General features: G+C 39.1%; 1 protein-coding gene across 1 annotated transcript in view; it reads left to right on the top strand.

The window, feature by feature from the left end:
- Positions 1–12,097, top strand: part of LOC137278816 (adhesion G-protein coupled receptor V1-like) — a 134,916-nt gene that overhangs the window by 79,132 nt on the left and 43,687 nt on the right. The window contains exons 46-56 of the mRNA XM_067811326.1: positions 1,179–1,278; positions 2,099–2,618; positions 2,944–3,088; positions 3,484–3,622; positions 3,954–4,198; positions 4,675–4,859; positions 6,443–6,785; positions 7,979–8,125; positions 9,905–10,185; positions 10,936–11,198; positions 11,627–11,864. Of these exons, the coding sequence (XP_067667427.1) occupies positions 1,179–1,278; positions 2,099–2,618; positions 2,944–3,088; positions 3,484–3,622; positions 3,954–4,198; positions 4,675–4,859; positions 6,443–6,785; positions 7,979–8,125; positions 9,905–10,185; positions 10,936–11,198; positions 11,627–11,864 (2,606 nt within the window). The remainder of the gene's footprint in view (positions 1–1,178; positions 1,279–2,098; positions 2,619–2,943; positions 3,089–3,483; positions 3,623–3,953; positions 4,199–4,674; positions 4,860–6,442; positions 6,786–7,978; positions 8,126–9,904; positions 10,186–10,935; positions 11,199–11,626; positions 11,865–12,097) is intronic.

The raw sequence follows: 12,097 nt of genomic DNA, 5'->3' as shown, positions 1-12,097 counted from the left end.
AAGAGATGTAATGGTAAAATTGTATTTGTCATAAAAATCTTTTTTTTTCAAATTGATAAGTGTGTAATCAGTTGTAAGTAGTGTCTTGCACCTGAAATGTACATCTGTTCAGCAAGTTGGCTGAGAGACTGTTGATATCAATGTATTGTGACCAGTGATGTTCAATGACATCACAATTATCTGCAGAATAATCTCATGGCAGAGAGGCTATTGATATCATTGTATTGTGACCAGTGATGTTAAATGACACAACAATGATCTTCAGAACAATCTCATGACTGAGAGGCTATTGATGTCATTGTATTGTGACAAGTGGTGTTCAATGACATCACAAAGATCTGCAGAACAATGTCATGACCGAGAGGCTTTTGATGGCATTGTATTATGACCAATGACTTTCAATGATATAACAATGATCTGCAGGACAATCTCATGGCTTAGAAGCTATTCATGTCATTGTACTGAGACCAGTGGTGTTCAGTGCCATCACAATGATCTGCAGAACAATCTCATGGCAGTGAGGCTATTGATAGCATTGTATTGTGACCAGTGGTGTTCAATGACACAACAATGATCTTCAGAACAATCTCATGAATGAGAGGCTATTGATGTCATTGTATTGTGACTAGTGGTGTTCAATGACATCACAATGATCTGCAGAACAATGTCATGACTGAGAGGCTTTTAATATCATTGTATTGTGACCAGTGGTTTTCAATGATATAACAATGATCTGCAGGACAATCTCATTGCAACAAATTTCCCAAGTGAATTTAAATTTGGATTATAAATCAGAATGTTGCAGTCTACACATGGCTGGTGTCACTTAGAGTATATAAAAATACAAAATGGCAATTATGAATATACAAAATGGCAACCTGGAGATATGATGGAGGAAGAAAATGCATTAGAATGACACATCTGTATCTAACAAAATAACATGTCATAATGATATATCTTGCTATCTGTGTGGTTAAGGTAATATTTAGTTTGTGTTTTCGATATGGACACAAACCTCCATCGTCCTGTTTACAAGTTTTTGTTCCTGGAGAGATTATTAATTGAGACAAAATAGGTATGGATGCATGTTAATAACTGAAAACCTTTGAAATGAGGTTTGTAGTGATATTTTTTAATTAAGTGATTATCTTTATAAAATTGTGTTTGTTTACTTTCAGGGTGATTTGTCTAAAGTGATATCCTTGTCAGTGTTGACTGATGAAACACCTGAGGTTAACGAGGAATATCGCCTTAGATTGTTTAATCCAATCACGCAAGGTAGGTTTGGCCTTTCATTGTTTCTGTTCTTCCAGTTCACTTAGGCTTAGGGCTATTTAAGAAGCAAAAATGACCAGACAGTGAATAGTCATCAATTAATAAGTTCACTTTACCTTTTTATTACAAGGAACATCCTTTTTCATACTTTCACTGTTTGCCTTTGACAGGCAAAATAGACACATTTACAAATTGTGTTGGAAGGCTTTATTTGACAGGAAACTTCGTACTGCCACCCTTGAATCTGAAAACACATGCTTGGATATGGGCACTTTTTTAGCTTACAGGATCTGCATAATTTTAGAATAGAATATGAAGAATGGTTAGAATACAAGCTGACATGTTCATATGCACAAGGACTAGACTTTCTCGATTTGCCCATCAATCTGTCTGTCTGTCAGATCTTTAAAACTGTACATTGTATTTACTACAAATCAAAATCTTAAGTTTGAGCAAGTTCTCAGTCATATAATATAATATTCATCTGAGGTCACAGTCTTGTCAAACTTCATCTCACTATATTTATCCTTATTTGTACAAAAACATAAGCTATTTGAACATGTCTGTTAAGTTTAATTCAAAGATATCTACAACTTTAAGATTTGTCTTTTCCCGTTGGTCAAATTTTAAAAATATATTACCTCATTTTAGGATAACATCAAAGTGAATGGTTAAATTTACAAAGTGAATGTCAAAATTTACAATTAGTTTCTTGAATGGAACAATGAAACATATGAAACTGACCCAAGTGCATCAACATAAGATGGTTTGAGCTAACATATGTTAGTAAAGTGTTACTAGAATTCTTTTTCTCTTGCTCCAGGTGTAGGCATCACTGGGGCTGCTACAATTAACCCCCTCCGAAGTAGTGCCATCATCACCATCAGAGGCAGCGATAACCCACATGGACTCTTCCAGTTTGCACTCACATCTCAAGCCGTTCGTGTTGAAGAAAATGTTGGAAGAGTCAACTTGCAAGTTGACCGAAAGTTTGGAACCATCGGTGCCGTCCAAGTGTCCTACATTATCTCAGCGGGTTCTGTTACACCCACTTCAAATGTTTTAATTTTAGCAACACCCAATGACGACTTTAGTGCCATGAATAACGGTCAGGTAACCATTCCTGATGGTGGAGCATCTGGCACAATTGTTGTTGACATCAGGAATGACGACACTCCTGAAATAGATGAGGTGTTTATCGTCACTCTGACAGGTGTGACATTGATAGGATCTACCAATGTACAGTTTCCCCCTCAACTTGCATCAAATGTCACCTCAGAGGTTATCATCAGTGCCAATGATGGAACAAAGGGTGTGATCATGTTTGGTGAATCTTCAAGAAGGTAATAAATGCTCTTGGTCCAGTACTTATGAAATTAATTTTCTTGTCCTACATTTTATTGATAAGAACACCACAAGTTTCATGATGTAATGACTTAGGGATGTAACAAGACTTTACCTATTGATTGAATATTCATAACAGTTTGTATTTTTTTAGATTGGATAATGCTTGTTAGGCTGTCCTTTGTTTGACATTTATGTTGTACTACATATCCAATGATGACTGATTTGTGTCCACCTATTTAAGTTTTGTATTTTGGATTAAATTTTAAATTTTCAAAGCTTTCTGATGAAATGGTAAGAACTTTCTGTTGTGATTTGTTTCAGTTTCTCAGTTGATGAGAACAACATGAATATATCTCTGTCTGTGGTGCGAGATCGTGGAACTTTTGGCGAGGTCTCTGTATACTTCTATGGCCAGGCAATTACTACAGGGATCCAGGACGGAGTAGACTACAAACTCACTCCACAGGTATGGGCAGTTCAAGGAACTATTGTATCAGTGTTTCAAAAACAGGGAAATTGTTGTGCATCCAGATTTTGAAAGCATTCTGATCATTGTCAGTAGAAATGCTTTAAACAGATGCTTGTAAGGTCTTGTTGAATATCACAGAGGATCCCAAAGCTGTTTCTACCTGAGTAAATAATTTCTTAGATTCAATGTTTCAGCACCTTCTGATTTATTTATACATGTTTTCATATGTTAAAAATACAATTTTTTTATTTTACTTGTTATTTTTTATTGTACTAATGTTTGTGTAGCATGAATATCCAGTTCAACTGCTCAAAGACATTTTGTTTATATCCTCAGTAGATCTTGAAAAGTATATCCCCATGGTACACAATCAATATATTTCCTTTATCTAGCAAATAACCTTTGCCGCTGGGGAGAACATTAAGACTATGCTGGTGGAAATTATTAATGATAACATACCTGAGCCAAATGAGATCTTTGAGGGAATCTTGGCAAACCCTCAAGGAGCTGAACTTGGGAGTTTTGCAACAGGTAAGTCACAACAGTGAAACCAAGAGCTTTTGAGGTCTTAATACCACCAAGTGTTCTCAGAGCCATGAGTGTCATAACTTGCTACTTAAACCAACATAACAGTAGTGTATTCAGTGTTTTAACTAAAGAATTCTGCCTCAAATGCATTGAAACAGATGCTCATTGCACTGATCTCTGGAAGTTTCTGGTCTAGAATATTAATGAATGTGACATTAAATGTGAACTTATGGAATGCCTTTATAACATGTATCATAATTATATAATTGCTTTGTTTTAATTTTGCTGTTAAAAGAAATATATTAATGAGTCATTCATCCATGTCTGTCTTCAGCTACTGTGACTATCCTGGCAAATGATGATGCCAGTGGTGTAATCGACTTAGAAGACAACACCACAGTGGTGTTACGCGAACCAACAGGTGACAACCTGGTACAGAGCAAGGCCGAACTGCGCTTGTACCGAGGTCCAGGGAACTATGGTGTGGTTCGTGTACCATTCACCATCACATCAGCTGACAATGTCCCTGTCACAGACATCGTGCCTGCATCTGGATTCATCATATTTGAGGATTTATCTGTGAGAATTTAATAGTGTGATAGTCAATTTGTCTGTTTATGCTTGTTTTAGTTCAGTAGGTTTAACAGCTACTTATTAAGATAGAGTGCTTCATGTTATGACAAGGATGTAATCTTGTTTGATGCTAGAACATGTCATATTTAGGATTTAACTTTCTTAGTATTTTTTAGTATTTTTTCTGGGTTGACTAAATATCCAGAGTACCCTCAGAGTCAGGCACCTAATCGTCAGCACACAAAGTCAGCTGCCTAGCCTGCTCAACCACTGTGACTTCCACAAAAATGGAAGTCAGACAACTGGTAGTCTGGACTGCGTACTTTGCATACCGTCTGATAAGTGATTGATGTTGTAGAATGGTTGATGTTGTTTCAAATTGAATGTCTATGTGTGGTCATGGTTTCATTCACAATATTTGCCACAATGAAGTGAGATGTCCTTGTCATGAGCTGTAACAAAAATTTCAAATTTTCTTTCAGTTTCGCAGTACACTGGAGATTCAGGCTGTTGATGACAACATCCCTGAGGGTCTGGAAAGGTTCACACTGACGCTTCAGGTACCAGACAACAACGCCAAGCTGGGATCCATGGTGCAGAAGGAGATCATTATCGAACCTAATGACTCACCTCAAGGACTCTTAGAAATATTTGTGTCCAACACAAGGTAAACACACCATGACTGTTTAAGTAACGAGTAGTCAGGTGATATTAGGTAGTACTTCAGGTAGTGCTTTGTTCATGTGATTTCATAGAAACTGTATTTTATACTGTTGACATAGGATATTAAAACTGAATGCTATGTATTTTGAACAGATTGATAACTTTTGAATCATAGTTGATGCATGACTGCAACAGGGTTTTGCCAGGTCAGGTCAGGTTATACCTAAACATTTGTCATAACATAACCTTCAGTGTATGTAAAGGGAAGCCTCTAAGAATACTTTACTAAAGCTCCAAGGATACAGTGCAAAATCTAAGAGCTGGATTTATGAAGGACATTGTGCAAAAAGCCTCTTTGGATACTCTGCCAAAGCCCTGAGAAACTATGTAAAACCGCTAAGGAAACTGTGCCAAAGCCCTGAGAAACTATGTAAAAGCTGATAAGGAAACTGTGCCAAAGCCCTGAGAAACTATGTAAAAGCTGATAAGGAAACTGTTCCAAAGCTCCAGAGTATACTTACATGAAAAATCAAGGGCACTGGACAGAACCTGAATTATAATTTTGACACAGTTCACTATTCATTATGAGAGAGAAGTGAAAAAAGAGGGAGAGCCAGGTGAACGCAATTAGCACCAGATCCGACAAAGTTATTGATTCATTCATCTGTGCTGTGTCATATCCATTTTTCTCTCACATGCCTGACTGTTCCTCTCTTTGCACACCTCCCTCGTAACAAATAGGGAACTGTTTGGAGATTTTAATGACAGTTTGTTATACAACTTTTTTATTTTTAGGAGATTAATTTTGAAAAAAATCACAAATTGGTCTGATACTTTGATTATGATCAGCATTTCATTGAGAATTATACGTTTATTGAAATATATGTCATATTTGGGATTTCACTTTCTCAGTAAAGTACAAATTCTAGTACTTTTTTGGTTGAGTCCCATCCGTGCTTCCAACCCACACCCTCCGAGTCAGGCACCTACTCACCAGCACACAAAGTCAGCCGCCTAGCCCGCTCAGCCACCACGACTTCCACAAGAGAGCTAGGCGGCTGACTTTGTGTGCTGGCGATTAGGTGCCTGACTCTGAGGGTGTGGGTTGGAAGCACGGATGGGACTCAACCAAAAAAGTACTAGAATTTGCACTTTACTGAGAAAGTGAAATCCCAAATATGACATATGTTGCATTTGAACACTTTCTAAATGGCATCGTGTAATCATATATGTTTATTATTTTTAGATTGCAATTAATGAGGACATGATGAATGTGCACTTTATATGTTTTGTGTTGTCAAATCTGAGTTTGGAATCTGAAATAAGTGCATTGAAAACAGATTGTTGTTTTGTTTTGCCTGACACATCATCTTTGAAAGTGTATTAATTTTGTAGAAGATCCTATTATGAATCATTTTCTTTATGATGTTGTTATAAATCCAAATCACATCTCCAAACAGGTTCGCCTACCATAGTCCTTCCACTATAGTCCTCGATGCAGCATAAGCACACCCTGTGAGCACATGCATCCTCTCTAAGAACTTTGCTGTTTGCAAAGTTTAATTGATTATGATTCTATGTTTTCAGGAACACAACAACTTCCCTAGAAGAAAGCCCTGGAATAGTTAATCTGGACATAATCAGATCAAGAGGGTCAGATGGGAAAATTACTGTAAATGTCAACACAGTTGCAGAAACAGCCTTGACAGTGTCTTCACAGGGGGAGATAACTCTAGCCCTGCTACAGAAGATACCCAGTGTGCAAGTGAGTGGATGGCATAGTTTCAGTGTGGGAGGCGCCACCTACATTCTGATGATGACATCTCTGCCAAGTGGTACAACTCTGAGATCCCAGGTTCCAACAGGTCCTTATCAAGGAGACGGCCAGTCAGCTCTCTTCAGGTGGCAGGGAGAGGCTGTGTACGTCAGTGTGAGTACTTCAGCTGTATTTGGTTGTATCAGTACAGATTATTAGCCAAGAGTATTTCATTACGATTGGTATCATATTTCTTTTATAAAAATTCTATCAACCAAGCTTTGGTTATAATACATGTTGTCATGGAAACAAATAATGGTACACATGAAGGCACAAGTATGCCTTTATGTCATCCACATGTGAAGAAACCTGGAAAAATGTGAAGAAACCTGGAAAAGAACAAAGGGACACTTTCATGTGTTCCCTTATTTGTTTCCATGAGTATACTTTTGATAGAAAATTTGTTATACTCACAAAACTTATCATACTATGTAATGTTTAAAGTAATTAATGCTTAACACATAATTCCCCTTAGTAAAGTAGGTTTAGAACATGATATGAATACACTTTTTGTGTAACGACCTATGCTAGTGTCAAATTACTCTCAACTGAACAGAACACCTTGGAAAGCCCCTGTATATATAACATTGGTATAAACAATAATTTTCACAAGAGGAGATTCAGAACCTTATAAATCTAGACTTGCTTTATTAAAGGCTTTATAATTTGAATGGGAAAATAGTGTGGTGAAACGTTCAGTTTCAAATTCAATTTAGAGCTGTTATAATTCAGTTATAATACCCCTAATTTCAGTAGGTATATCTCATAATTAATGTTTTTATCAAGAAGTAGTGATTACTTGCCCTCATCTCCGTAGGCTACAGCATGCATTTCTGTTTTTGTGAGGTTAGATCTGATCAACTATAAAAATGTTCATAATTCAGTTTAAATTGATTTTTTTTCTGTTTATTATTTTGACTATTGTAAATGTAGGCAAGAAGAGAAAAACTTCTTTAATCAATAACACTCTTTATTATATTATATATGACTTTATACATATTTACATAATCCTAATAGCTGTTTTTACCTATTGGATGACTGGACTTTGCAACATTTTGAAATTGTTTTAAAAGACAATATGTTTCATGTTACAGATGACAGTGATGACAGGTGCTTTTTTTCATTGATTACATCAGTTTTTATGCACATTTGAATTTATCCTCCTCTAACTTCAAATGATTTTAAGACTTATAGTTGTGGGCCAACACATTAGCAGGAGACAGGCAAATGGAAATTAGTAGTGACCCCTCTTTTCATGGTGGATGTGATATTGCAGTTATTGTACATGTCTTTACCTTCTCCTGCAGACTGTGGCAAGTGATGGTGCGGCTGCCGCTGCATCGTTTGTGTTGGATGGCGTTACATATCTCATGCTGGCTAATGGTGGGAGGCAAGGGAACCGCGAGGTCAACTCAGTCCTGTACACTGTCACAGACCAAGGAACTCTGGCCCCAGTCAGTACTTGTACATACACCCTTTAACTATGATTCACTACCCTTCTACCACCCTCTAAACTGCCATGTATTTACCCTGTAACTACCCTGTAACTACCATTCCACCAGCCTTTAACTACAATTCCACTACCATTCAACCACCTTCTAGACCACCCTGTAACTACCCTGTAACTACCCTGTAACTACCATTCCACCAGCCTTTAACTACAATTCCACTACCCTTCATCCACCCTCTAGACCATCCTGTAACTACCCCGTAACTACCCTGTACCTACCATTCCACCAGCCTTTAACTACAATTCCACTACCCTTCACCCACCCTCTAGACCACCCTGTAATTATCCTGTAACTACCCTGTACCTACCATTCCACCAGCCTTTAACTACAATTCCACTACCCTTCATCCACCCTCTAGACCACCCTGTAATTATCCCGTAACTACCCTGTACGTACCATTCCACCAGCCTTCAACTACAATTCCACTACCCTTCATCCACCCTCTAAACCATCCTGTAACTACCCCATAACTACCCTGTACCTACCATTCCACCAGCCTTTAACTACAATTCCACTACCCTTCACCCACCCTCTAGACCACCCTGTAATTATCCCTTAACTACCCTGTACCTACCATTCCACCAGCCTATAACTACAATTCCACTACCCTTCAACCACCCTCTAGACCACCCTGTAATTACCCTGTACCTACCATTCCACCAGCCTTTAACTACAATTCCACTACCCTTCATTCACCCTCTAGACCACCCTGTAACTACCCTGTAACTACCATTCCACCAGCCTTTAACTACAATTCCACTACCCTTCATCCACCCTCTAGACCACCCTGTAACTACCCTGTACCTACCATTCCACCAACCTTTAACTGCAATTCCACTACCCTTCATCCACCCTCTAGACCACCCTGTAATTATCCCGTAACTACCCTGTACCTACCATTCCACCAGCCTTTAACTACAATTCCACTACCCTTCATCCACCCTCTAGGCCACCCTGTAATTATCCCGTAACTACCCTGTACGTACCATTCCACCAGCCTTCAACTACAATTCCACTACCCTTCATCCACCCTCTAGACCATCCTGTAACTACCCCTTAACTACCCTGTACCTACCATTCCACCAGCCTTTAACTACAATTCCACTACCCTTCATCCACCCTCTAGACCACCCTGTAATTATCCCGTAACTCCCCTGTACCTACCATTCCACCAGCCTTCAACTACAATTCCACTACCCTTCATCCACCCTCTAGACCATCCTGTAACTACCCTGTAACTCCCCTGTACCTACCATTCCACCAGCCTTTAACTACAATTCCACTACCCTTCATCTACCCTCTAGACCACCCTGTAATTACCCCGTTACTACCCTGTACCTACCATTCCACCAGCCTTTAACTACAATTCCAGTACCCTTCATCTACCCTCTAGACCACCCTGTAACTACCCTGTTACTACCCTTCCGCCATCCTTTAACTATGATTCCACTAACTGTAAATCACCCTTTAACTACTCTACCACTGCCCTTTGAATACCCTTGAAATGCCCTCTAGTATGCCACCACTGTTATTCAGAGTTTTCTCCACTAGATAGTTCAGAATCCAGTAATAATGGGTTTCCAGTTATGACCCCTGGTGTGTCAGAACTTTATCCATTTCACCTAACTGTTAAGCGTCAGTACCCTGCGGTCTTCCGTCCTCCCGCACTGAGATGACTTATCCTATAGATGCCATGTTCTAATTCCCATGAATGTGTTTTAGAGCCAAGTCTTCCCAACCATTGGCGCCAGTGATGTGAAGTTCATCAGTCACGGGGAGCAGCACTTCTTGGTGATATCTCACGCCCTTGACAATGCCAGCCAGTCCAACCAGAAGGTCACCCTTCACATCTTCAACCCCAACACCAAACAATTCGGAGTGTCGCCATGGCAGGAGGTCTCCACGCTGTATGCCAGTGCCATCTCTCTCTTCCATCTTGAAGGGGTCCTCTGCATGGCTGTAGCAAGTTTCTATGACTGGACAAAGAGTTCATATGAAACTAAGTAGGTTGACACTGTTATTGTTGACCAAATACAGATGACCACTGAGTGAAATAATTGCTGCTTCAAGCATCTTTAAAAATATGTATGTACATACATATGGTGTATGTTTGGATGCATTCCAGTATTTTGTATAGGCATTTGCTCCCCCCCCAAAAAACAGCTAACACATCTGGCTCTTCCATGAGTCAAATAATCCAAACAGGTGACTATGCTTGTCATAAGAGGCAACTAATGGGATCGGGTGGTCAGTCTGGCTGACTTGGTTGACTCATGTCATCAGTTCCCAATTGCGCAGATCGATGCTCATGTTGTTGATCACTGGACTGTCTGGTCCAGACTCGATTATGTACAGACTGCCACCATATGGCTGGAATATTGTTGAGTGCGGCATAAAACTAAACTCACACACTCACTCAAGTAATCCACAATTACCTTAAACCACCACTCTTCTGTAGTCAGTTAAACATTTGTTTTGAACTATTCCTAGTAGGACAAGACAACTCAAAAGTTAATGTTTGTATCCAAACATTACGTCCGTATTTGCCTGGTGGTAAGAAGGTCCACTTTACGACCTTTTATAATATATATTCCTCAGATACATTATCTTTTCCTTTCTGTTCAACTTTTTTTTACCTTTAACATATAAATAAAATGGTATTGTGTGAATGTAGAAATTGGATTGTTTCTTGTGATATTGTTAGATATGTTGTGATATGTTGCTGTAGCTCTGAGATTTTTATTGTGTTACAGCTCAGCAATCTACAAGATGGGAACAGACTTTCGATTTTCTCAGCACCAGACCATTGCCACTCAAGGTGCTATGGATGTTGATTTTGTGAACACTGGCACCATGCAGCTCTTGGTATTCGCCAATAACCGTCAGAATGTAGTCCGTAGTCCCCAGCAGTCTGGTGTCTATAGATACGACAGTGCCACAAAACGCTTCCTCAACCATCAGTTCCTGGAGACAACCAGAGCTGAGTCTGTGGCACCTGTCACAGATGGAGAGAACTGTGAGTCCAACACAGCTGGGGAAATACTAGAAATGATTATGTGGAATGGGGAGGCAAAACTTCCACACTTTAATACGGTAGTCATAACAGCAACAGCAACAACCTTGGTATCACATCATACTGGTAGTATGTGTATGGTTTCTTGAAGGCAATTGTTTTGCTTATTTGAAGGAACATTTAGGGTTGTAATGCAAATAAAAGGATACCGAAACAAAGTGATTTAAACTGACTACACAATTAACAGTTTTAGTATTCTTGACTTAGTGTCTTAACATATAAATATATGCCAGTGATGTGTTCTGCTTAATGTGTTTTGTCATGTTAACAGAGAGGATAGTGCAGGATGTGCTTACTCTCTGCATGAATGCCTGGTATCATCACTGATTTTAGGGATCAGTTCATCAAATTTTCACCTCTTTCTGTTGCAGTCTACCTAGCATTTGCCAACACTCTGAGTTCCTCCGTGGTGTATAAATGGGACAGGTCAAGAAGTGTCTTTCAGTCAGCTTGGATTGGTGCCACTCAACGTCGACTTCAACCAATCGTCATCCAGCAATCCAATGGCCCTCTGCTCCTGTTGGCTGGAGCCCCAGTGGATGAGGGACCAGATGGGGCAACTATTTTCCAGCTTGCTCAAGTCAATCTGCTTAGTGATTTTGTACCAAGGTATGTCAATGCATGACTGATACAATAGAATAGTAACATTACAATTTTAAGCACCTGTGTTTTATGGGGTTAAAATGCAATTATATAGGTAATGTCATCTCATGCAAACTCTGGGGTATTTCATCATTCCAACTTTAATTATCTGCATAGTAAATGACCCAATAAGATCCAGATCTGTTCAGAAACGGGATCAGGTGGTCAGTCTTGTTGACAGATGTCAGTGATGCTCATGA

Source organism: Haliotis asinina, chromosome 3, assembly GCF_037392515.1.
Source record: "Haliotis asinina isolate JCU_RB_2024 chromosome 3, JCU_Hal_asi_v2, whole genome shotgun sequence".
Taxonomy (NCBI): domain Eukaryota; kingdom Metazoa; phylum Mollusca; class Gastropoda; order Lepetellida; family Haliotidae; genus Haliotis; species Haliotis asinina.
This window is presented reverse-complemented; position numbering and strand designations above follow the sequence as displayed.